General features: G+C 24.4%; 2 protein-coding genes and 1 pseudogene across 4 annotated transcripts; 1 reads left to right on the top strand and 2 right to left on the bottom strand.

The window, feature by feature from the left end:
* Window positions 1-2,873: 2,873 nt before the first annotated feature.
* LOC126900081 (zinc finger BED domain-containing protein 5-like) lies at window positions 2,874-3,858 on the bottom strand (annotated as a pseudogene).
* Window positions 3,859-4,603: 745 nt separating this feature from the next.
* On the bottom strand, window positions 4,604-22,450 carry LOC126897705 (maestro heat-like repeat-containing protein family member 1). Of its 3 annotated transcripts, none has more exons than XM_050671501.1 (30): window positions 22,198-22,321; window positions 22,046-22,115; window positions 21,839-21,984; window positions 21,141-21,332; window positions 20,232-20,421; window positions 19,994-20,130; window positions 18,557-18,793; window positions 18,396-18,474; window positions 17,682-17,872; window positions 17,491-17,610; window positions 15,310-15,511; window positions 14,441-14,632; window positions 14,027-14,322; window positions 13,676-13,948; window positions 13,420-13,613; window positions 13,212-13,357; window positions 12,517-12,698; window positions 12,224-12,451; window positions 11,989-12,160; window positions 10,414-10,549; window positions 9,190-9,343; window positions 8,938-9,125; window positions 8,734-8,871; window positions 8,549-8,663; window positions 8,346-8,489; window positions 6,067-6,255; window positions 5,838-5,993; window positions 5,642-5,776; window positions 5,472-5,570; window positions 4,604-5,145 (listed from the first exon to the last, which is right to left on the bottom strand). In XM_050671501.1, the coding sequence occupies exons 2-30, from the start codon at window positions 22,104-22,106 to the stop codon at window positions 5,101-5,103; spliced, it is 4,737 nt and encodes a 1,578-aa protein (XP_050527458.1). In that variant the 5' UTR covers window positions 22,107-22,115; window positions 22,198-22,321; the 3' UTR covers window positions 4,604-5,100. The 3 variants fall into 3 exon arrangements, with proteins under 3 accessions (XP_050527458.1, XP_050527457.1, XP_050527456.1); XM_050671500.1 differs by lacking the exon at window positions 22,198-22,321 and adding an exon at window positions 22,328-22,450 and having other exon boundaries at window positions 4,606-5,145; window positions 5,468-5,570; XM_050671499.1 differs by having other exon boundaries at window positions 4,606-5,145; window positions 5,468-5,570.
* Window positions 22,451-22,619: 169 nt separating this feature from the next.
* Window positions 22,620-27,747, top strand: LOC126897718 (peroxiredoxin 1). The gene is made up of 4 exons (XM_050671527.1): window positions 22,620-22,777; window positions 26,121-26,256; window positions 27,002-27,372; window positions 27,445-27,747. Exons 2-4 carry the CDS (start codon window positions 26,126-26,128, stop codon window positions 27,522-27,524), a joined length of 582 nt encoding a protein of 193 aa, XP_050527484.1. The 5' UTR covers window positions 22,620-22,777; window positions 26,121-26,125; the 3' UTR covers window positions 27,525-27,747.
* Window positions 27,748-27,753: the final 6 nt, after the last annotated feature.

The raw sequence follows: 27,753 nt of genomic DNA on the forward strand, positions 1-27,753 counted from the left end.
CGAGAGGCGACTATAGTGATGGGATCCCATGATCTTTATTAAAGTTATTGGATCTAAATGAGATAAAAATCAAAGCAGTTGAAAATTTATTCTAACTTAAAAAGAATTAAGAAAAAATGCAAAAAACTCATTGCCATAGCGGGTTGGAACTTTGTAACCCAAGCGCGTTCAACACAAGTTTACTGACTCGGCAACCGTACGTCACTAACGATGACTGAAAAAATTAGCTATTTAAGCTAGTCCAATTTTCAAAATTATTTTTTCTCGACTTCATAAAGCAAAAAAATTTAAATAAGTTTAACTTTCTATGCTATATCAATTTTTTATTTATATAATATTTATGAAAATCTACTCCACTTGTCAGGTATTTTAAAATAAAATAAAATACAAAACTCAGAATTTTTTACATAAAAATAGCATATTTTTGAATACGTTAATCATTTTTACCATGAAGACAAATCTAGAAGTCAAATTTTTTTTTTCAAATTATAGTATATTACATAAGCTTTAATTTAAGGTATATATAAAAGTGTCAGTCTTCCCGGAACATTTTCAAAAGTTAAGTTGAAAAAGTTAATTTTGTGTAAAAATCTTACCATTTTGAAACCCTTCCTGTGGGCTTATAAAGGGTCAAATATTCACAAAAATATATAAAATGATAGGTGAATGCCTAAGGTATCTATAAAAAAAAAATTATATTGATTCGGTCATTTTTAAAAAAGTTATGGCAATTTTATGTAAAAAAAATTGAAAAAATGTCAAAAATTAGCGATTTTTAAATTTGTAATTTTTTGGGGGATTTCCCCCGTTAACGGGAATTGAGGGAATTTTTTTCAATTTTTGAGTGTAATGTCTTCGACTAGATACGATTTGTGATCTTTTAACATATTTTTCATAAAAATCGGTCCAGCAAGAGCTGAGATTGAGCGTATGCAGACACAAAAAAAAAGAAAACACATCATAGTTAAATTAATACATTCTCAGCTTCGCATCGAAGCTAAAATTTCAACATTTACCGATTTAAAAAATTGTAATTGTTTTGAAAATTTCCTCTATTCATAGGGAACGAGAGAAAATATTTCAATTTTATAATAAAATATATTATAATTATCTATTGAGGATCAGAAATAATTGAACTTTCTTTTCATTTTGACAAATCCATACTTATAATTTGATACACATCTGTTATAGTGATAACAATAATAAAACTACTTTATAATTTCTGCATAAAAATTACAATACTAAATTATTGAATATAAATGTCACACTAAATCGAACACGTTGAAGCGTCTTTTATGAAGCGATTCGAATCTACTGTTAGTTATCTAATTTTCTTTTAATTTTATTATTATTATGTTTAGTTTGTATTAACTACAATTCTAAGTTAATAAATACCATAAATTTTACATTAAGTTCAATTAATATAAAAATGATATTTTCAAGTAATTTATTTGTTTATTTTAGAATATAAAACTTAAATAAATATTAAAAAAATAAGTTCATGTTGTATTTGGCATACCCCAAAAATTTCGGCTAAAAATAAAATAAAATCTACAGATTCGCATCAAAGCGTTTTTTAATCACTGTCAGATTTCAATGCTATACTGGTGTCCACTTACCCCACTCTGTGTGTACTTTGTTTTTTTTTAATCGGGCCTATTATTTAATCTACAAAAAATACTTGATACTCAGGTAATAATTTATATCAGTGTTTCTCAACCTTTTTTATGTTACCTCCCTCTTGAGTAGGAATCAATTCTTTAACGACCCCCTATGTGAAAATTCTATAATTAATGATATGGACTGAGAGATAGGAAGAAAGTTAATGATTTGGAAAATTTGAATAATTATCTCATAACTAATGTTCTCATTTATGTTTTATTTTTCATATTTTTTTAATTATAGTATTAGTAAAGTAATTAAATTAAACATTTGAAAAAAAAACTTAATAATTTATTAATTTTATTTTATAATAATAAATACATTTTTTTAGTTTATTTAGAAAAAATATTGCTTTTAAAAAAAGATTTTATAATCAAATAAAAAATATTGCTTTTATTTTTTTTATAGACATCATGTCTAACTGAAATCATTTCAGTGACATGATGGAACTTGGTGGTTTTTAGCCAGTTTTTCGACATTAGGTTCGATACTCGTTAACATAAGTCGTAAGTCTCCTCTTGTCATGATATCGAGTCGATTCCTCTTTGTAATTAAATCTGTTGCAGTGCTGAACCCTCGATTGACGAGATATGAAGAAGAAAAAGTTATTAAAATTTTTTTAACGAGACTCCACAGTCCAGGATAATGATGAGTTATGTTAGTTTGAAGCCAAAATTCCGTGAGCCGATCACTACCATTGGAACTGGATTTCAATGTTTCATTAGTTGAAAGTTCAATTAGTTCTTATTGAATTTGTACCTCTGCTCTCTCAATATTTATAAAAGGATTCATGACCCATTGAGGAACTTCCAACGACAAAATATCCTTAAAACGTTCTGAAAAGTCCATATGTAAAGACTCGAGATGTTGATAGTAAACTTGTATGTTGTTGAAACATATTTCACTGTTTTTGTGCAGATCAGGCAAGACTGGAAACTGGTTGAACTCTTGGCGACCAAAATTGGTTTTCCACTAAGTCAAATTTTTTGGAATGCAGAAATAACCGATTTTGACGTTATTAAATTGAGCTCGTCACCTTGCAGTTGCAAATTAATGCCATTAAACTTTGCGAATAAATCGGTCATATAAACAACATCGCTTTTAAACAGAATCAACCTGTTTCTGAGCTGTACATCTTTCTCTTCAAGAAACTCAAGCACAGAATCGAAAAGGTTCCAAAACCCATTGAGACAGGCACCTTTGGAGAGCCAGCGAACTTCGGTGTGTAAAAGCAAACGATTGAATTCTGCGTCGTTTTCTTTACATAGCTTTGTAAATAGTCGATTGTTCAACGAATTACTACGAATTTTATTCACAGTAGATATGACATATTGTAATGACTGATAGAAATGGTCACTGAGGTTTTTTGCAACTAAATATTGTCTGTGAATTACGCAGTGAATAGCTTAAATACTGGGTATTTCATTCATTCGACCTACGATGACGTCTTATCATTGCAGGTGCTCCATCAGTGATAATAGATATAACGTTTTTAAGAGGAACATTTTTTTCTTTAAAAAAGTCTTTGACTATATTGAAAATAGATTCACCTTTAGTATCAGTAACCAAGGTTTTTGCAAAAAGCATTTCTTGAACGATTTTTTCTTCCTTTACAAACCGGACGTATGCCAATAGTAAAGCCTCATTACTCGGTAATGTTGATTCGTCGACTTGAAGTGAAAATTGGGTGGTTACTCGAAGTTCACATAATGAAATTTCAACATTTTCCGTCATTTCATCGATTCACCGTCGCACAGTATCTTTGCTTAATGGGACTTTTTAGATTACACTGTGTGAGGCAAAATAGTGTAAAACCGTTTCTTTGACAGCTGGAAGTATTAACTCTTCACCTATGGTATGGGTTTTTCCAGATTTTGCAATCAATTTTGATAGATTGTAAGAAGCAATCAAACCATCATCGCATTGTTTTGATGAGCCTGTGAATAAGCCTGAGACCGATGGCGCCTTCTGAAAATTGTCCCTAATATTTGTGAAAAACGACAAATCTTTATTCTGTTTGTCAGGATAAACTTTTTGCAAATATTCCTACAAACGAGATGGTTTCATTGCCTCATTGGAAAACACTTTGTTACAAAGTAAACACATTGGAAGCTGCATGTTGGATGACAATGGAATAAATCCGAACTTTAAATACGTCGTATTATATTGACGGCATTTTCTTTTTGCATCCGACATTTTTTGAAAATACAATTTTATGAAACGGAAAATTTGTTATAAAAAACACGTTTTTAATAGACTGAATATTACGAGTATAATAACGAAAACTAATACAACATACGCGGGTCAAATCAAACGGTGTACTAAAAAGTTGGTTAATATAGGTTACCTATAATAAAATATAATGTCCACGCACAATCGCTAAAATAATAAAGATAATAAATTTGTCAACAATGAAATATAAGTTATTGTGCATTTTTCAATATATAGTACCTATTAGTAACTAATAGTAATTATATGGATTATCAAGTAAGAATTATTTTTAGGTTGCACCATGTACAACGTTTTTGCGTGAACACGCTTTCCGCCCTTCTACCACCCAAAACTAGTTCAATGCCCCCAGTGACAGTTCACCGCCCACTGGGGGGCGATATCGCCCCCGTTGAGAACCACTGATTTATATTATACAAAATTTCGATCAAATTGAGTTGATTCTTTTTTAAATACAAGTCAAGAGACCATATTGTTGTTCAAAACCTTTAATTTTTATTATACTTCATTTATATTGTCATAGTCTTCTCTTGTAAAAAATCTTCAAAGTTGGAAGAACTCTAATGTAAATTAATTTATACAAAATGAAATATAACTGATACAATTTTTTTTTGTATTTATATTATAATTAAATAATTTCCAAACATATAACAATTTTTCTTCAATGAATCATTATGAAATTCACAAATATGGTGTTTAAAAAAAAATATTACCAATAGTATAAAAATGTAATAATCACAATTTTTTTATTACTAGATATCAGTACTAATATACAAATAAGTAACAAAACTTTTAATCAAAAATATTGATTCACAACATTAACTTTATATTATTATAACCACAACTCATTTATATAAACTATTGAAGCACAAAAAAAATATATATATATAATATTTGTAACAATTCTTTAATAAAATTTAATATCATGTAAAAAAATATAACCAAATCAAACAATTATAATAAATTATTAAATATGTTTAAATAATTCAATTATATACCATAAACAACACAACAATACTTTTGAAAATTTAAAAAAATTGCCCTTTAAAAAATGAATAGTTAATGAATTTAATATTTCAATGAAATACAGTAGTTCAGTTTAAAATTTAAATAGCTAATTTTAAGAGTATAATTTTCCAAGACAAGCTACAGCACTAGCACGAACAGTTGGATTTGGATCATTAGTTAGTACCAACATTTTACTTGAAATTATGTTGAATGAAGATTTATCCAAGTTAGATTTGTGAAGTATACCTTATAAAATATTTTAATCATTATGTTAAATTTAGTAACAAATATTAGTTTAAATACTATGTTAAATGTATTTAAAATCATAAACTTATTTTAATAAGTTTATAATATTTGTATCATATAAAATTGTATGTTTTTTTTAAAAAGATGTTAAAAATTTTTTCATCACTAGGTTACTTAACAATTTTGGATTTTATTTTATTATAATAATATTTGTATCAAAACCATTAAATTCTCATAATCTTTGTTTTAAATAATAAGACATAATTTAATTTATAACATTTATATTTAAATTTCTATAATTTTTATTTATAAAAAAAATTACCAACAAATAAAGCAGCACTTGCTCTAATATCAGGAAATATACTTTTAGTATAAGATAAACCAATCATAGTGTATGTTGAAACATGGGACACAAATTCTGAAGTCTAAATGAGTGATAAAATAAAGAATTAAAATTATTTTTACACTCAATGTAATAAAAGTACATAAAACTTACAATAATATTACACATATGAGTTAAAAATTCTGAATATTTCATTTTTTTATCTTCAACCAAATACTTTTCAGATAGGACTTCAATTTTTTCGGATTGTAATACATCACTTACTTTTTTCAAGGCAAACTTACAAGCCTATTAACAATAAAAACTTTTAAAATAAAGATTAATTTTTTAATAATTTTTATGAAATTACTTCTACTATATTTTTGTCGTTTTCACAAAGATGCATGAGGAGTGTCACAATATTATTATGTAGGAGAGACATGTCAACATCTATCTTAAAACTGTGTGTATTTGAACATAGTTCTCCATAAAGTCTTATAGATGTACATCTCATTTCATTGTTCTCCTAAGATTTAGTTTTAAATTTATCTTTGTAAATTCAAATTTTAAATTAGCAATTTATAAATTTTTAAGCTTACATTTTCAAAAAACTGTTTTACTCTAAATGTTAAAGCAGCATAGTGTTTTTCAAATTGTTCTAATGATAAATGTGAAATTAATGAAATGAGACCTCGTAGAGCTTCTAATGTTACATCAGTTTGTTGTGTTTGATATTCATCTATACCTTGCATTAATGCATCCAAAATAAACTGACATTGTTCATCTGACTACAGAATTTAAAATTCAATTCTCTTATAGTATATTTTATACAAGATATCTAATGAAATCATTCCTATGTCAATTTTTTTTTCCAAATAAATTATTTTTATTGATTAATAAATTATGATATATGAATTTTTATTTAGTAAACATCATAATAAGCAATAAAATTATGTCAAGCATAGTAAATTTCAAACAAATGACCTTTCATACATCTAGGAGCTTAAATGTAGGAGGTACAACAAAATCATTATTAATTGTTATATACCAATGGAGGACAAACACGATAACATAAAAACTGCTTTTAATGATGAGTTGGAAATAGTATATGATAGTCTACCGAACTGGAAACCAAAAATAATAATAGGAGATTTCAACGCAAAAATAGCCAAAGAGACAATATAGAGATCAAAAATTGGGAAAGAAATTCTATACAGAGAAACAAATGAAAATGGTAGTATGTTTATTACATTTGTGTCACACAAAAATAGGGTTATAAGTAGTATAAGGTTATATGTAATATTCTTACATAAGAATATCCATAAACAGGCATAGATATCACTGTACAGTAGGATAACGAACCAAATAGACCATGTACTTGTAAATACATGAATAAAGTCAAACGTCATAGATGTAAGAAGCATGAGAGGTTGCAGTGCAATATCTGACCACTTAGAGTTAAAATACTCTTACCAGATTTTAGAACGTCAGTGAAAAAACAGAGATGATATACAGGAAAAAAAGAATTAAAGGAGATATACTGAAAAATAATGTAATAAAGTTATATCAGGAATGACTAAATGAAGAAATGCTGCTCATAAACAAAAAAATAGACAGAAAGTAAACATAAAAAACATCTGAGAGAGAGTGACCCTAGTAATCAAAGATAAATTAGAAAGAATATTGGGAAACACATTAAGTGTCAAAAGAGGAAAATTTAGTTTGATGAAAATTGCAAAAAAACCTTTTTACAAAATTCAAGTAACAAAAACAAAAAGAAAATCTAGCAAGTAAACATACAGGCAAAAATAATTATAAGAATAGCTAAGAACTATGGGAAAACAAAGAATTACAAAAATAGAAAAGAATTAACCAGAAAATAGGACCATAGTTGAAGAATTATAGGACAAACCAATGATACAAGAAATATAAATGCTAAAAATGGAAAAATGAAAATGATATAGTAGTTTCTGAACACTTAAAAAAACAGGTTATAATCATTTATTAAAGTAATTATTGGAGTATACAAGAGAGGATCATGGAAGGTAAACTGACTATAGATGAAACTGTTATATATAATATAGTGTGCATATAAGGCTATAAATGCAAGGTAGGTTTTGAAGGACCATACTCAAATGAATTCCCAGTAATGACAGGTCTTAGACAAGGAGACACTTTGTTAGTGGCTTTGTTGAATATTGCTATAGAGTCAGTGGTGAAACAAGTTCTTAGTAAAGAGGAAGGCATTAAATTTAGTGATAACCAATAGCTGGCAATTGTAATGAAGTCATGATGAAATAGGAAAAGTTTGATAGCAACAAATAGATTCTACTTTACACTCAACACTGTTCAAATCAATATACTATCAAAAGATCCAAGATAACATTGTACAAACTATTAATAAAACGCATATGAAATGTGGGCAACAACAAAAATGGATGAGATTTTATTAGGCACTTTAAAAAAAAAAATACTTCAGAAAACTTTTGGACCGAAAAAAAAGGAAGATGAATTTGAAATTAGGACAAATAAAGAGTAGAGTAGGTTATTTAGAGAAATCAATATTATAAAGATGGTCATGTTTGGAGATCTGAAGGAATACTGGGAAACATAATAAAATGGACACTAAATACAAAACACCCTAGAGGAATACCCAGAAAACGGCAGGCACACAGAATGAGGAATCATTGTGGTGAAGAATGAGGAGAAAGTGTCAATTGACAGGGAAAAACAAAGAATTTGTTGCAGCAATTGATTTTAATAGTCTTTAAAGATGCCTTAGAAGAAGAATTTTTATTTATTTATTTATTTTTTGCCAACCTGATTTTTATAAATTCAAATATTATAGTGGCTTTTTTCATTTTTGCAATAAGTTTACCTTAAGTTGATGGTGCTGACATATAACAGTTAGACCTTTTAAACAATATTTACGTACAACATAGGACGTATCACTTAAACATTTTAAGAAGACATTAATGAGACTATTAGTGTGTTTTGTATCACTTGACATGGCTTCTGCACACTAAAAATAATTATTTTGTTAGTAAATTTATTTAAATATTCAATAGAAATTTTACTTACACATAAACATAGCACTACAATAGCAATTCTTTGACATTCAAGAGTACTGCTTACGTTTTTATCAAAATTGTTAATTATTTTTGAGATCAATTTTGGATGACTTTCAACCAAGCCTCTATGAAAAAATTTATTATATCATTTATACTATTAAAATTTGAACGTTGAAAACTCAAATTTTATTTTACTTGATAATGCATGGCGCTAATTTATGCATTATTGTATCAACAGTTGTTTCTAAACAAGTTATGGCATTCATTACATTTTCAGAACATTCGTTTAAACTGATTGATTTCAATAAGTTATACAGTGTTTCATGAGCAATTCTAAAAAATAAAAAAATAATTTTTTATTTAAAAAATTTAATACAGTTAACACTATATTCATATTACTTTGCAGGGTTTATATCATAAACTTCTTTGTATGAAGTAAATACATTTTTGTTTGATCCTCTTATTGGAGATCCCACATTTATCAAAGCAGCAAGTGTGAGAAATGTAATGTTAAATAAATCGGGAAATGATTGTATAGCACAATCGTATGGATACTGTTTTAAAATTTCGTTTAAACCACTGAGAGCCTGATACAAAATAGTAACTAGCAGTTATAATTTTTCACAAAATATAATTTTTTTTTTTGCTTACTGCAACTGGAATGAGAGAAGCAATTGGTTTATTAAGAAACTTTTTTGAAGAGTTATCGTATAATGGCGTTAATGTCACAAACTCTAAGAGTGTATCAATAATTTGAGTATTTATATCTTGTTTTCCTAAGTTTTGCCAAATGGTACACACAGTCCTAAACAAAATGCAGTACAATATATTATTAAAATAATAATTAAACAAAAATATCTTCTTCTTCCTCGCCTTAATCCTAACTACTTGTGGTTGGCCAAAAATAAAGGAAAAATATAATATTATTTATTTTTTTATTTGAATAAACGCCAGTTAAGACTCAAGTACAGTTTATTTAATATTACATATTTAAAGAAAATAATAATTTAATGTACAAAAAGAAAAACAAACAAAAATATAGTAGGATAATAATAAATCAACTTATGATAAAATCAGTTTTTTAAGATATGGTGGATTATTAGGATTATTAGGATGAGTGTAATCAAAATTAATTACAAAGTTGTATTCTTCAAAATAAAGGCGAGTTATATCCATAAAAATTTTTATGTTGAGGACCAAAGTAAATTGGACAAGAACTGTGGTATTTAGAATTGACGAGACTCCAAGCTCCAATCAATAATTAAGAAGTAAATTACTGTGTCTTCGGTAGAGCGGATAACATTGAAATAATTTTATAAATAAAAACAGAAAATTTAACTCCACCTTAAAAATAGGCCTGATTCAAGTCTTCATAAAAATATAAATTAGTATAACTTAGTTCCTGTTTAACTCAGTTTAATTAAAAATATATCACCAGAAAGATAGGTTGGTCAAGTTTATTTCCATTACCAATAAATGTATTTGGATATTAATTATAATGACCAATACACAAATATAGTACAGTACTGTACCTATTGGTTATAATAATAGGTTCAATTATGGTTGGGTTTGTTAAAAAATTAATATCAGTATAAAAATGAAATTATTGTAACTAGTTTTTTTTTTATAAATAATTTAATATACACTTAGATCTATTAACTGTTAAAAAAAACATTTTTTTTTTCAGAATCATTATAAACAAACAGTAAAGTTTACCAATGTTTAAACAATTCTAGTAAAAATGCTTCATGAAATACAATAGTTTTGAACTAAGTACACAATATGGCAATAACAAATAAATTTTTTCTAAATTTTTTTAAAAATATTTTTAAGAGAATATTTAAGTATTATCAATTACAAATAATGTACACTCACGTATTATACGGAAGGCTTTGGTTGATAAGCAATTCCAAAAATTCTGATTTGTTGTATTTACCAAAAGTATTCAGTGCTTGAATATTACATGACTTGATAGTTTCATTGTCATTGTCAATTTTTTTAAATAAATATTCTAAAAATAAATTAAATATTTTTAATTTAAAATATAAAAATTTTATGTTCGTGCAATTTAAGAGATAAGTGAGTAAAACAAGTTTTTTGTAAATTTTAGTAAAATCTTTTGCAAAAAGATTTATTTTTTTTTAATTCCCATTTTTTAATGAAATATTAATAATCAGAACTTGGGATTGGAAGAATTTTAAAAATTTGTTTCTGTAACACCCATCTTCATAGTTATATACAACATTATAGACTATTGACTTATTATAGCACTATAAACATTTTTTTTATGTCAGTAATTCTTTGTTTTAATTTTAGTCATTTTTTATATAGGGTTCTTCAAAGATATCAATATTTCAATTTAATATCAAAATCTCACTGACTTTTTTCCTTTTCTCTACAATAATGATTATTTTTGAAATATTGCGATAATGGAAAAAAAAATTATACAAAAAACTGTTTGAATTTTGGTTATTATGTTATAAAATATATATTATTTTATATTAGACCAAAAATAGTTTGTGATAATCTTGTAAATATTTTTTGTATTAAATTATATTATGAAATATAGAATTGAGATAAGACAATAATGATATTTATTGATACAAAATTATATTCTTAGATTAGGTTTTTTATTATGTGTTGTTATTTTTACTTTAACAAAACAAGAACAAAGTAAGGTATAAAGAGAATTAAATAAAGAAATTTCATATTTAGATAATATACATCAAAAACTGGTTGAAACTTGAACTGGAAAGTAAAATAAAGTTATTAAGCCATCCTAAAAAAAATCCTTATTAGATGACAATGATGTTTGATTTTATAAAAGTTTAAATTTTAGTTTTGAATAGAAGAAAAATTGTTTTAAGTTATGATTTAAAGCAATAAAAAAATATAAATGGCACTAATACATTTTTTCTCTTATTTAAAACCAAAACACTTAAACTGTAATAGTATTATTCAAAAAAACACTAATTCATCCATTTAATATAGCCAATTTATAATGATAAAGTCTAGTAACAAAAAAAAACTTATTTCTTCTTAACTATACTTTTCTGATATTAGTATCATTATCTGATTTGATTGATATGTCATAGTCTGATTTTTATAACAACAATATTATTTTCAATAAAAAAAATGGTTAAAACATTTAAATATTAAATTTAATTTTTAAATATAATACTTTTTTTTCAATATAATATTGTTGAGATTATGTACGATATCGATATCAAAAATATATCATTAACAAACCCTAATAATAATTATCATCATCCCCTTAGCCTCTATTCGAGTTGTTTGATGTTGACTCTACCTTACAATGATTTGACAAGATTTTTACACCAGCTGTCAACTTGATGAAACCTTATTAAAGTTGAGGGAACCAGTAAGGGGCAAGGGAAGGTGTAATAATAATAAATACTATCAAGTACAATTAAATTGTTTTAGCCTCACCCAAGATTTCATTAAACGATTTTTGAGGTATAAGTTGTGCAATTAATGGAAATAATATAATTAGTATCTCGCTTGTCTTTAACTGACATTCTTCTTCATAATCACTTAAACCATCAATCAAACACTTCGCAAATAATGATAAGTCTGCTGGATTCAATATTTTTTTAATGGTCTAAAAAAATACTAGATAAAAGTACTTAATCAATTTTCAAATAAAAAAATCTATAAACAATACCTCAAATAGCATATCATATGAATTGGGATTGTTTTCACTCATAATTTTATCAATGAATTTAGAGTCTTTAATATATATTTCAGTAAAAGTGCCTTTGTAGACAGCTGTAATTTTTAACGAAACTTCTAAACATTTTGAAATATTTATTCTTATTTTTTCATCTGGATCACCCAACCTTATACATAATTGAGCGAATAAAGGAGCCGGTGAATTCAAACATTGAGGCAGCTATAATTTATTACATTAACATTATTCACAAATAGCTATCAGTAAAAAAATTAAATAAATTAAACCTTTGTCATTTGATAATTACTATGATTGTAATAGCAATTTAAAATGTTTTGAAGTATTTGACTAGCAATAAATCTTTGATAAATATTTTTTGAAATGATATAAGGATCTAAATATTTAACAAGTTCATCTATAACTTCATATGAACCACTTCTGATTATGATTAATTTATCAATGACATTACCTGAAGTCATATAAAAGTGTTATAAATAACTTTTTTTTTTTATAGTTAATGAGGCACACAAACCTGATTTAGAGCGGAAAAGAAACAAAAAGAATATTGTCTGTTAAAATATTTATTATAATTTTTAGATTTGATACGGTATGTGGATATTTAAACAAAAGTAAGTCATGCCACCATATGTTTTAAAATAATTATAAATTATTATGAAGTATATCATAATAAAAAATATTATGTTAGACAAATATCAAACAAAATCTCTTAAAAAAAAATATAAAAATCAATAGTGACTCCCAGACCATCCTACCAACTGACTATCAAATAAAATAAGCAAAGTATTATAATTCCCATATATGAAAGTGATGGTAAAAAACTGATAATCTTTGTCAAGTAGTTTTCTATTATTGGCTTTGTCAAAATTTCGTTATAAATGATCTTATTACTAAGATTTCAGAAATAGTACAAACTCTAAGATTCCTGGATATGTGCCTGTCAAAAATACTTTTAATTATTTACATAAATGATTTAAGGTCAATAAAATTTGTTTTTCATCTCTAGTATCTATTTCCAAAGATGATAACTGAAATATTTTTGTAACACAGTTTGTTAAAATCAATGATCTTGTGCCTAAATCAATTGGTTCAATATCTGCGACAGGTTTTCTATGTAAAATAGTTTAATATCATAAATTTATGAAGTATTATATTTTTAAATAATAACTTACATAAAAGAGCATAGTACTTCATAATAAATATAATCAACTAATGTACTGAAGTTTGAAATTTGTTCAACCAATATTTTTATAACAATATCACGTATAATATTTAAATTTGGTATTGTATCACTATTTTCCACTTTACCCATAATTTCAGTAAAATATCCAAGGCATTGAACTAATGATTTTTTTGTTTCTAAATTCTGAAGAAAAAAATCACTATAATAATTTAACATTATATAGAAGTTAATGAACTCTTAAAAACCTTTGATAAACCTATTTGTTGAGTGATTAATATAGCAATATCATACATTGTACTGATGACACTTTGAAGTTCACCATTAACTATTATATTAGGTATTATTGTGGCAATAGACAAACGAATTTTGTCACGATTTAATTCATTTCCTTTATCTCTAATAAGAACCAAAAACTTATTTGGTTGTTTGTTTAATTCAATTCCCATGAAATCTAATAAATGCTTTACTACAATTTCAGTATGTACTCTACTTATAATACCAATGGCATCTGAAAGTTCCTAAAAAGTAATAATGACAATTTAAGTATACTAAATATAACTTAAGTTATAATATTATTCAAAAAAAAAATAACATACAAATGTATTTTCAAATGCCATTTTTGAAAGCGAATGGAATATTAGATTTAATAATTTTTTTGTTAGAGTTAATTCTCTACTATCATAATATGCAGACACTTTAGAAATGATTTTAATAATAAAAAACTCATATGATGATAGCATTTTAGTGTTTTCACACATTTTTAATAAATCTTCTAAAATTTTTTCTGTCAATTGGAGACACCAATGTTTATCAATTTTTTCTTCTTCTAAAATTATACTAAGTGTACTTAATGATATTATTTCCCATTCTTTATCATTATTTTCAGTAGTAGCTAAAATAAAAATTAATATTATAGAAAATATCAATGATACTTAAATAAATTTGTTAAATACATTTTTTTTATAAATACATATAGTATTTATCATATATTATAAAATAAATAATTTTACTATCAAGAAAATGTAATATTATGTCAGCATGTTTTATCCAAAATTCTTTATCGCCATCAGATAAATCATAAAATCCATAATTCATTAAAAAATGTATTATGTTATTGCCCCTGTTTTCTTTGAATGGTTGACACAATAGATGAAGACATCGTAGTACAATTACATCATTTTCTCTAGCAAATCTTATTGCTCCTGTAATAATTTATTTATTAATCTATTTAAAATAGACAAAGAATAAAGCTAAAATATTTATACTTATTTATGGATTTAAATTTATTTGAGATATACTAGACTATTCAATAGAATTTTTCTGTGAGAATTTCATAGTAGATGTAGTTAAAAGTGTATGTTATTCAGAATTAAACTATGAAATTTCATAAAATGTAATTTTAACACATAAATTGTTATAATATCTCACAATTTCAATATGTAAGCTATGTCTAATTACATTATCTTTTATCATAATTAAATTAATATATAATAAAAATTGATCACTTGTGGCTAATAAATAAAATTAAATTAAAACTATATTAAAAATATTATACTCAAAAGCCACAAAAAATTACTGAAAAGCCGCGGATAAATTAATATATTTTCATAATTAACAAAAAAATAATTTCATGTAGTAAGATTGTTATAATAAGATTATCTCTATTCATAAAAAGTTTTTATTAAATATTTGAATATTTTAAAATTTTATGTATTATTTTTTCAAAGTTTTATTACATTACAACGAAACTATAATATAATAAAAATCTGTAACTTATATCTATATATTATAAGTTTAATATACATAATTACATTAACTTATATATTTAAACTCTGAATTTATTGTTTTCATTCTGAATAGAATTCTACAAAAATCTTACTTAAATGTGGTTTAGTTGCCATATGTGCTAAAGATTTAGTGATTGAAGATACAGCACAATCATATTCTGGGCTTAAAAAACAAGTTAAAAGTTTATTCCAACATAGTATTTGAACAAGATCAACTGATGTACATAAAATGTATAATGCATCTTCACATGTCTGTTTTATTTGTTGCCCTTCAGTTTCTTGAGAATATTTGTTCTAAAAATAAAAAAAAATTAAGACAAAAAAAAGGTAACAAAAATTAATTAATAAAACAAATTCAAGCTAAATAATTTAATTAATTTCAAAAAAACTCATTAGTATTTTTACCTATCAGTTTTAACAATTTAAAATAATAAGTTACAATTCTTATGATTTTATGTAAATAAAAATATATTGTCTCCATTAACAGATACTTCCCTGTAAGTATTTTGAGAACATGTATACAGTCATTCTATTTTCCTATGAGTAAACTTTCAATTTATCATATCCAGTGTTGGGAAGAAACTCGTTTCAAAAATAATAAACAAGTTCTTTTTGTATGAATAAAGCAAGGATCTGTTTCTATTTAAAATTAAGAAACTAAGAATAAAAAACTAATTCACTTTTAAAAGGAACATAAACAGAATTAACAGTTCCATTAAATTTCAGTTTCTAAAATTTGTTTTCTTCGTTTCTGGATGCTATAAATAAAAATGTATTTCTATGTTGACTATTAACAATATATTTAAATGATATCTGACGACCCTTATTATATGTATACCTGTATGATATTAACAATGTTTAATTTTAATATTTTTTTTTTATATAAATATAGTTCTTAATGATAATAATTAAATTTTTGTATTAAAAACATATTATATTGAAGACACAGGATCAATGGCGCAATTTAGGGGTTCAGAGAAGACTTACCTCTCTAATTCAGTCACAACCTAGCTACCAAAAAAAATTATAAAAATTACATGTAACTATTTAAAACATATGAATCTATAAGAAACAATAGTAATAAAGAACTAGTTTGGTTTTCTGTCTGGATGATCCACGATTGAAAAGTTTTTGTGGGAGACAACTAATAAAAAAGTATAGGGACAAGAAGAAAAAGCAATGTATGGTACATTAATATAACAAAGGATATATATGATGATACTTGTACCAGGATAAAAAGTGTGGACGGAGTAACAGAAGATTTTAAGGTTATAGTAGGAGTGCACCAAGGCTCTGCTGTAAATCATTACTTATTTTCTTTAGTGATGAATGAAATTACTAAAGAAATACAAAGAAAGCAAGTACCATGGAGAGTGCATGTTGTTTGCTAACGTTAGTGTTAATAGGAGAAAATCAATCAAAGGCTTGAGGTGTGAATATCAGCTCTTGAAGGAAAAAGATTGAGAATAAGTAGGAATACAGAGTACATAATGTACAAGTTTGTCAAAAGGGAGCACGAGGTAGATGAAATGAGGACATTAGTGACAATAAATAAATAAATATTATTTTTCCTCGTCTTAATCCCAACTACTTGTGGTTGGCCAATCTTATCCTTAACTTCACATTTAAGAGAAGATTATTGTGAACTTTAGAACGCACAATTATATTTTTAGGTAAATTTTCTTCTTGTGGCATATCATTGAGTACCCCTGAACCCTCAATTAAAATTTTTCCAAATGATCTCATTTTTCAGATTATTATTTTTATATACTAAAGAAAAAAATGGAGAGGCGACTCAAAAGAAATTACGAAATTTGTAAAATAAGAACCACTTTATTGGTCATGTTATAAGGAGAGAGGAATCAGAAGCTGTAAGAATAGTTATGGAAATTAATGTTGAAAGAAAAAGAGGTAAACCAAAAAGGAGATAGAGGGGTGTTATTGAATGTGATATGAGGACTATTATTAGGAAGTTAAGGATAAGAGTGGCAACCACAAATAATTGGGATAAAGGCGAGGAAAAAGAAGAAGAGACATGTTTATTTACATAAAAAAAATTTAAGGAAAGTTTGGAAGAAATTTTGTTTTTTTAAACCTAAATGAAATTTGTAGTTTAACAATGTATTAATTATACACATTAATTTATTTAAAGACTTTGTTTTTTTTAAAAAATTTGATAGAAAAAATGAAAACTTATAATTCTTAGCTATCTAAATTACAATTATTCATTAAAATTATAAATGAAAATTAAATAATACAAAAAGAAAACTCACGTTTGAAGAACTATAATTACATATGTTTCTAATTAAAAATTCAATGAAAAAATCATCCTTTTCAGACAAATGCCCTTGATATGCAAAACAGATAAATATTTTAACGAGTAAATTTTTCATCTAGAAATTAGTTTAAATGCTTCTTAATATAATTATTTTTAATATTATTATTAACAGATTTATTCGTTTACTTGAAATGTGCTATTAGATTTTAACATTTCATATAAAATTGGAATGATTTCAGAAGATTTTGATTTTATACTTTGGTTGGAAGCATTTAATAAATGGGATGCAATTAATAGAGCACCCATTTTTGCTTGATCCGTATTAGATTGTAAATCTCTCATTATTATTTCAATAATTTTACCACCATAATGTTGACCTAAAAAATATTATTTAATATTATTAAATTATTAATTTAAAATGTGTAAATACATACACAATTAAATATTACTCAAAGTGATTCATTAAGGATAAAATACTTATTTTCTTGGAAAGTTTTTCAATTTTTGTAAAGACTATACTATCTAATTTAAAAAAACACTATGTAGTTAAATATTGCATACAAAATTATAAAACAAAAATTTTTTTAATTTTTTTCAGTCACATCATGAAAAAAATGTATTTAAATATATATATATATATATTGTTGAGGAGTTATTTGAATCCAAAATATGTTTCCTTTATGAAAATTTTAAATTGTTACAACAAATTGAGTCTTATCCTTAATAAATCTCCCTTTATATAACAACAAAGATCAAAGATTTCGTTTTTGAGAATTTGAAGTATATTTTAGTGACATTTACTTTTATTCATTTAATATATTAAAAATGTTAAAAATTATGTTTTTTTTTATATTAAAATACTAATGATATGTGATAATTTTAACAAATAATTTTACACACCTAAATAAGTATAACATCTTAGAACTTCAGAATGATTTTTCATTGACATTGGATAATCATAATCTGGTATTACAACAACCTGTAAATATAATTTTGAAATTAAAAAGGAATGTTAATTGATAAAAATGTATAAAATGACATAATGATTATAAATAATTTACCATTTCATTTAATATTAAGAATAAATTATCAACAACTGGATCTAATAAATTTTCTGATGCTACTGATAAGAAACTGGCTAAATATTGAGTAATCCAATATCGGGATAAACCAACAGCTGAACATTTTTTATATAAATTCATAATACTTGTAAGAATTTGTATAACATTATTATTAATCATTTCTTTACTCAGCAACATTATTATAGAACTCAATGATTCCAGAACACATTCATAAACCTGTAAAAATTTACATAAAATTAAAAAAAAACTGCTCTCTTCCTTGACAAAATTTCTTAATTAAAGTTTCATGATGTATATGATTAATTTATAACTATATTTATGTATAATAGTTTCTTTTTAATAGTATTACATAATGGTAATATTAGTTAAAAATAAAAATTATATATATATATATATATTAAAGAATGTAAAATTTCCATTTATATTATAAGACTAATATTATGAGCTTACAAAAAAAGAAAAAAAATCTTTTATTAACTTTTTAACCATATAATTTATATATTCTTAGATTATGTTAATATAATATTTTTTATTATTTGTATTTTAATGATAAAAATAAATAATCATTTTTAAAATTTCAAATAATATTTTTAGGATGAATACTTATTGATTTACAATTATAATAATAAAGCACAGTTAATACATAGAGCAGATGGGTACTTGTGTATATTTATAATACATATTTCTCCTACACTCAATATATTAAATTACTTTTACCTCAATTAAAACTCAAAAGTATTCAAACTAAAATTGTTTCTGACTTATCAAAAATATTCGAAAAAAACTATATTAAACTTTAAAAGCTATTTAACTTTAGAAAAAATTATAGTTTAGTTTTATGTTATTAAAAATAAAGTTAAGTACAGTTTGAATCCAGAGTAGTGTAGTTGAAGTATTTTTTAGATTGTGTATTTTAAACATAAATTTTTCATATTTATAAAAAATAACATGATTTTTGAAGATAATTCAGCCATTAGCTTACCACGTATCAAACATAAACACACTTTGATGTGTATTAAAAAAGAATTATTAAATATCCACCAAAAATAACATCATTTTTGACTAAAGATTGATTTCTCATAAAAATCAAGTCATCGGAATGTCTTTCTTTTTTTAATCATATAGTACATTAAATATGCTATAATTTTATTTAGTAGATTTAAGATCAATTAAAAATTGAAAAGAAAAATATTTTGATATGATTTTTAAGTCTCCTGAGTCCTTTGGTTATTGGTTGGATTTTCAAAAAAAGTATATCATTAACAAGGTTAATGTCTAAAGTATTATAAATAAAAATTTTACAATAAACCATCTGATTATAAATTGAAAAAAATTTTCTAGTAAGTATTTAAGCTTAAATATTAATCAAAAAATTCTAAAATCAATTTTATTATAATAGATTATTTTTATACTAACTTTTACATCTCTTGAAATTAACCATAAATGATTTATAACTTTGAAAATATTTTCTACTTGGGCAGAATATTTCTGTCTAACTTTATCGAAATCTGTAGATTCACATTCAATTACAGAAGCACAAACTTGTCCAATGGCTATAAATTTAATTATTTATTAACAAAAAAATCATAAAATTAATGTTTTATTCCTAATATTAGTTAAAAATTACAATATATTTTATGTAAATAGTACTAACCTGTAGAATAAATTTTGCGATGAGCATCTGATTTGATAAGATTAATAATTGAGCAAATAATGGATAAAAATTTTTCAACAAAATTAATAAATTTTAGAGGATTATTTGAAGCAAGATGTCCAAGAGAATAAATTATTGAACAATGAGGAGGTATTCCATCTTGTAAACAGTCCATAAGATTTTCTATTATCTAAAAATAATAGTTATAATTAGTGCTATACCTAAAAATTCTTTCAAATTAAGTAATTTTTAATATACAAGGTGCCTCCCTATGTTTCTGAAAGCTTTAATAATTTTTGATCCAACAAATATTTTGCCTTATTTTTTTTTAAATAACTTTTAGTGTTGGACTAAATTAAAAGAATATTTTTTATTATTTTTCACTAATAAGATAACATTTTTATTTTGAAATTTCTTAAGTCATATCTTTATCCTTTTCTAAAAAAAAATTTAAGGACTTAAGGATAAGAACTTATTGAATTATAAACATTTTAATGTATTTTCTTATGAGGTTTTTTGTTTATTAAATTAATGTCTAATAAAACTGGCTTATTAGTTTATTTACTCTTTCTAGTTAAATTTTGAAACTTGGGTTTCACAAGATAATAGATTACAATAGAAATGGACTAATTCTTATTGCAAAAAAAGTAGTTAATTTGAATTTTTCAAATAGTTATAATTTCTATTTCATAGTTTTTAAATTTTATGTTAATATAAAAAAAAAAAGTAATAATAAATAATGGAATAGATATACTCTGTATTATTAGATAAAACAGATGCAGCTGAAAACAAGTTAATTACGCTAAAAAATTATAATTTTTTAATAGTATTAAAATTGTTTTAAGAAAATAATAACTAAACCTATACAAACAATTAAATATAAAATTAAAATATTTTAATTTTGTATACCTGCTCAGATTTTTCTCTGTCTAAAGTAATAAGGATATCAGAAGCTGGAAACTGGGAATCCGAAGACTTGATCATTTCATTTTTAGCAAATTGAACAATTTTATCGATCAATTCTGTATCAAATTCATTTAAGTGATTTTCACAAATAACCTTCATAGCTGATAATAAAGTTTTAGTTTCAACTACACTTAACTAAAATTTTAAAACAAATATTTTTAGATGCAAATTTATACTTTCAAATTTAAATTTAGGAGACCATTTCCAAACTTGGAAACTTATACAAATTAGCTAAAAATTGACAAAATTTAGTTTCCAACTTGATTATGATGAGAAAATTGCTTTCATATTTTTTTTTTTTTATCAAGAACATTTTTAAAATACATCATATATTTTTTGGGAAGTCAAACTGTCTTGGTAATTAAATGAAAGATGTCTTTTTTTTTTCTTCCTCGCTTTAATTCCAACTACTTGGGATCAGCCACCCTTATCCTAAACTTCCACTTGACACAATCTCTCATATCCTCCACGCTTAAATAAAAGAAAGATGTATGGGAACATAATTAAAGAATCTGACTGATATTGATAAATGTTATATCATGAAATATGTAACTTCAAGAATTAACTAAATGCTAAACAAAGGCAAGTGTATCAGTTGCAATTGTCTAACCCTAAATGGCATCTCTAATTTAATTACTTACAGAGTTTTGTAATTTATAATGTATCATATATTGAATAACATGTTTGGAATGAGTTTCTGATAATTGTTGAAGAGAAAATTTAGTAGCAGCAAGTACTCTTTCTTCTCTATCCACGGTTAACATATGCAATAAACGATTTGTAACACCTAAAATAATTAATTTTTTAATAAAAAATTCTTCATAAGTCATAGATAAGTTTAGTATCACTTTGTATATTTATATTCTTATTAAGGATTTCGTCGCTTTCTTTGTCCGAAATTTGATCCATATTGTTTTCCTTATTAAAAAAAAATTACTGATCAATTAATGTAATAAAACTAAACAATTTTTTAACGCTTTAACGTCATTTTAAGACTTACGAAAGTAAAAATTTAATAAAATGCAATTTTTTTTTTATTAAGTTTCTTTAATTTAACCCATACACATAGTAGTAATGAATAAAATGTTGGCATTTTACGACTACTGGAAAACTTTTATCTTGATACTTACAAATTCGTAATTATGAAAATATTGACTGTAGATAAGTTAATAATATTGAAACGGTTGTAAGATGAGATAAAATTGTGACCTCTTGGTCATTGGATGTAATGGAATTATTAGTACTAATATAGCTTAACCTTTAAAAAATGTTTACGATTACTTCTATAGTGTTAACCTATTAATAATTCTTATTTATCCATATTTTAACCACAGTTACATAACCATTTCACATTTCGGCAATTGAATATACAGATCAGTAGGAGTAGGTGGGTAAGTGTACTTAATTGTAGTATCTATTCAAGAAATTCAAGGTCGATCAAGGAGTTATCGAGCCGGTTCTCCCATTACGACTTGAAATTACACAAAAGCAGTCATTTCACATTCTCCTATCTTGCCGGTTCGAGTGTAGCTCCGACCAACGTCAAATTTTTTTTAAGAATTAAAGAATATAATCTACAGGTAATAATTGTTTTTAAATTTGTATTCATTCTTATATTCTACAGTATTTTAATTATTTTATTGAATAATGTTGAAGCATGCTTGGAATAATACCTTTAAAAAATGTACCTTTGTCCATAATTAACTATTAATATGTGAAATGTATTGATATATCGCTTAATTGTGCTACTGCATCCTTTATAGTAATTGCGCAACATAACGTAATTTGAAAAGTAGCTATTATAGTATATAACAAAGCTAATGTAAATTTTTATTTTAATACCTAATACTATAAAATTTTAATAATATATTATTCGATGTCCAAAATTATTCTTGATAGTAATTTCCCTTTCAACTATTTTTAGTCATCCAATGAGTAGTAGTAATAATAATCTAACAAAATCGTTAAGGTTTTATGGACATATATTTAAATTTAAATTACTAATCATTCCCTGTATTTAAATATCTAACCTTTATTCCATTATTAATTCAAAAAGTAACTTAATAATATGTCAACATTTTCGACTAATATATTTAATGTTATCTTGAATACATAATGCATTAATTCATTATTGTATATATAGAATTCATTGATAATAATAAAAGCAATCGTTATACTTTACTTCATTAATTATTAATTGATATATAATTCAAATAAACCAATGCTTTTTATTTAAAAATTTTTTTTAAAAAAAAAAAATCACGTTAGCTGTAATGCTGTTAGGAATCATTTTTATTGCATTAACTTATTTATTTATTCAGTTGATTATACAAATCTATGAACTCAATTAAACAAAAAAAAAAAATTAGTAATTGATTTTACTGACAAAAAGAGGTTTTAGTTATAGCATCACTGATTTTCATAAAAGTTATTTAGTCACTTATTTTGATGTTTTTGCCAATGTCCTTCCATTCAAAAAGGAAAATTGATTTAAAAAAGTTGAACTAGTTTAAATAATCCACTTTGTGGGCTATTTAAGCTATTTATATTGTACAAGTATTTTTACAAAAGTACTTGTTATCAAATTTTTGTCCTAATTAAAAAACAAACAAAAGAAAGTTTTTTTTAGAGACAAATAAAAAGCACGTTTTTAACCTAATTCTAAACTGTAAAAATTATTCTCCAAAGTAATGCAAAATACTCACTATATTAAAAATTATTTAAGTTGACAAAACCTGGTAGGTCATTCTGTATACTATAATTATGATAATTTAATGAATACATAATAATATAATAAAAAACTGTTTATCAAACAATTTTTTATGTAATATGAATTAATTACATGTAGCTAATATTACTAATATTACTAAATGTTTGTATATGTTCAATGCTGATAACTGCTGATTGTTCCTGATATATATCAGAATATGTAATATTTTTTGTAGCTTTTTGAGTTAAATATTTTTTTGTTTTAAATTCATATTTTTTTATATCGTAATAAATATTATGTGACATTTACTTTATAGTTGAATTTTTTATTCTTTAAATATAATTCTCGTGAATACTATTTTTATAATGTTAGATTTAATAATAAAAAACTTAGTAATGTTATCAAAAAAATAGAAATTAAAGTACAATTGTAGTTTCTCTAATTAAACTATGAAGGATTCAACTAAGAGACTTTTTTATAAGATGAGAACCTTTTTCTTTATCATATAGTTGTGTTGGTTTAATATAACCTTTAATATATAATTTTCAAAGTTACAAATAGAAACAATAGCTGATTGTATAATTTTCAAGGTTGAGCCTGTATCACTTTTTTCTAATATATAATATTCCCCTATTACAAGTTATGTGTAAAGTACACAGTTAACAAAACTGAATGTTAAAGTAGTTCATAAAATTTATAGTATGCAAACTTTGCATACTAATAATAATAATAAGTATGCTTTTATCATTTGATATATCTCAATTATAGTTATAATTAAACCAAATAACCTTAATTTTGATCATCACATTAATTTTTAGCAAAAAAATTTGATTGCATGTTTAACAAAGTAAAAAATATTAAATATACCTAATTTCCATAAGTACAATTTGGCAGATTCTTAAAGAAATCATTTAATTTCCATCAAACTATTAAATTTTATATTAATTTAGTTTGGTATTATTCATAAATTAAAAAATTATTATAGACTAATAATAATAAGTTAAGAGCAAATTGCCTTTATTGTTGTAGTATTCTAAAAATTAGAATACTACTATTTTTACATACAATTATTGTATTTAAAAATTAATAATAATTAAAATGTTGAATGTATTATATTATAATTTGTATTACAAATATAAACAAAGATAAAACAAACTTGTCATAATACCAATAAACATTGTTTGAATTCATAATTCTTTGTTTTAATACGGTAAAATAATTGAAACAAAAAAAATACAAACTTAAAAAAATAAACTAGTAATATTTGATTACTAGGCTTCACCTAACTGCCCTAGACCCGGGGCCCTACAAGTTTTATGTGCCTTTGACGCGTAAGCCTCCTCGTGCCATCATCATAAGTAAGCCACTGATTCTGGTAAGAGTACTCGGCTACGCCGTGCACCATAAGTGTTTTGCAGAAAAATATTACATCAGAATCAGTGTAACAAAAATATATAAAAATTGGAAATATAAAATGTATTTGGTATAATGTTGACGTTTGTTAATGAGGTATTCGCCTTAGACGTATTCAAAAATCATTTTAGGAGTATATTTAATATTTTTTACTTTGTTAAACATGCAATCGAATGCTTAAAATAAAATATTCGGTGGTATAAACACAATTCGAATAGTTAATCGATATTTGAAAATGTCCATCACAAATTTTTTTTATTATTAATTGTATCCTGTTTATAATCGTAATACCCTGAATAAACAGTTTTAAACTATTCTATTTATATTGTTAGTGTTATTAAAACAGCAAAACTATATATCTGACTATAATATTACATAAGACCAATATTTTAGAAAATTTAACTTTACATTTTTTTTTTTTTACGAAACATTTTGTTGTAAAATTATTATTTTGATTAAAATGATTATATATTTATATTCTGTACATTATCTATACGCTCAGTGTGTTAGTTTTAAAAATAATAATCAAAAACTGAAAAATTACCTTTTTGAGCAAATTTTCAACCCCGATCCGGACCTGTAGGGGGTAAGTTATCAAAACCAAATTTTAAACAAATAACTTTCATATAATAAAAAACAAAATTGTCCAAGCCTTAATAATTATATTTAAGAACTAGATAAAATTTTAACCATGTTGAAGTTGAAGTTGAAAATAAATTTTATTATAATCTTAAGTAATCTTGCTTAAATCTTGTTCAAAATTTGTGTTGATCTTTTTCTTATTATTTTTTTTTTTTTAGTAAAAATGGTTTTAGCTCTTGAAAAGCCTGCTCCCAAATTTAGTGGAACTGCTGTTGTCAATGGACAATTCAAAGATATATCTTTGGAGTCTTACAAAGGAAAATATGTTGTTTTGTTTTTCTATCCATTAGATTTGTTAGTATTTTTAAATTCATAAAGTATAAGAATTTCATATAAAAAATTGTTTATAACTACTAAGATTTTATGTTCAGTACCGTCAGTTTTTCACATGTTCAAAATTAGTAAAATTCTTTAACATAATAATCAAAGTTACTTTCATAAGTTAATTTACAATCCAGAGCACATTTAAATGTGGGTAGATTTAAATTTATTTAAAAAAAACTAGTTGTCATCATTAAGTTCCCATAAAATAATCATGATATGTTATGATATGATAATTTACATTATATATTATCTAATGTTCGGTACAGTATGATCAATCTTCTGTATTTTAAGTGAAGTTAACTTATTATTACAACTAGTTTTATTTAACCAAGTCAAATCTATGCCACAATCATATGTGCATCAGTTTCCACTATTAAATAGAAGCCTTCTCTATCTGTTAATTTTTTTTTATTTATGTTCTCTCTAGGCTAACATTATAAAATACATAAAGTATAAAAATATTGATCAAGATATATAAATATTAAATTTAATATTCAATCATAATTTTAAACAATTATATAATATTAATAATTTTAACTATAATAGTTCAATTTTTTTTCTATATTACATTATAATATCCCAGAAAGTAAAATACTATCAATATTAAAAGGAATATTGTTGAACTTTTAAATAATGTATTATTTTTAGGACCTTAGTATGTTTTACTTACTATAAGTAAATTTTTTTTTTTTTAATGAAACTATCTTAAATTTAGTACATTTGTGTGTCCAACTGAGATTATTGCTTTCTCCGATCGCGCTGATGAATTCAATGCAATAAATTGTCAAGTAATTGCAGCTTCATGTGATAGTCAATTCAGTCATTTGGCTTGGGTTAATACTCCACGTAATGAAGGTGGTCTTGGTAAAATGCAAATTCCAATTCTTGCTGATAAATCTGGTGCTATTGCCAGAGAATTTGGAATTTATAATGAAATCACAGGAATTCCCTATCGTGGTTTATTCATTATTGATGACAAAGGAAATTTACGTCAAATCACAGTTAATGACTTACCAGTTGGTAGGTCAGTAGATGAAACCCTCAGACTGGTTCAGGCTTTTCAATTTACAGATAAAAATGGAGAAGGTATATAATTTTACCAAAATAATTTGTATTTTTTTTTTATCTGATATATTCATTAAATACTTTTATTTTTAGTATGTCCTGCTAATTGGAGACCTGGTAGCAAAACAATCAATCCTGCTAAATCTCAAGAGTATTTCAAAACTGTTCAATAATTCAATTGTGTGAATTTTACATTGCTATTTCCTTAGGATCTAGGAATTTTTCAATACTATTTTTATGTTGCTTTGTACTTGGTCTGGTTTAATAAATACTATTTTAGCAATAAGGTACTATTAAAAGGTTTTTTAATTTTATGTAATCAAATTTTATAATTATCATATTATTTGTTAAAATGATTTATTTATGGCCATAATAAATTTACTATAAAAAATGTTACCAGTG

The sequence above is a fragment of the Daktulosphaira vitifoliae genome, unplaced genomic scaffold (genome assembly GCF_025091365.1).
Source record: "Daktulosphaira vitifoliae isolate Bord-2020 unplaced genomic scaffold, ASM2509136v1 Scaffold_2, whole genome shotgun sequence".
NCBI classification, from domain to species: Eukaryota; Metazoa; Arthropoda; class Insecta; order Hemiptera; family Phylloxeridae; genus Daktulosphaira; species Daktulosphaira vitifoliae.

Bases quoted from the DNA above. Each gene is read 5' to 3' on its own strand.
- LOC126897705 (XM_050671500.1), bottom strand. From the start codon at position 22,106: ATGGATCAAATTTCGGACAAAGAAAGCGACGAAATCCTTAATAAGAAT. The intron at 17,873-18,395 runs GTGTGTAAAATT...AATATTTTTTAG, and splicing joins AAGATGTTATACTTATTTAG to GTCAACATTATGGTGGTAAA. The intron at 5,571-5,641 runs GTAAGTTTTATG...TCACTCATTTAG, and splicing joins CTCATATGTGTAATATTATT to ACTTCAGAATTTGTGTCCCA.
- LOC126897718 (XM_050671527.1), top strand. From the start codon at position 26,126: ATGGTTTTAGCTCTTGAAAAGCCTGCTCCCAAATTTAGTGGAACTGCT. The intron at 26,257-27,001 runs GTTAGTATTTTT...TCTTAAATTTAG, and splicing joins TTTTTCTATCCATTAGATTT to TACATTTGTGTGTCCAACTG. The intron at 27,373-27,444 runs GTATATAATTTT...TTTTATTTTTAG, and splicing joins TACAGATAAAAATGGAGAAG to TATGTCCTGCTAATTGGAGA.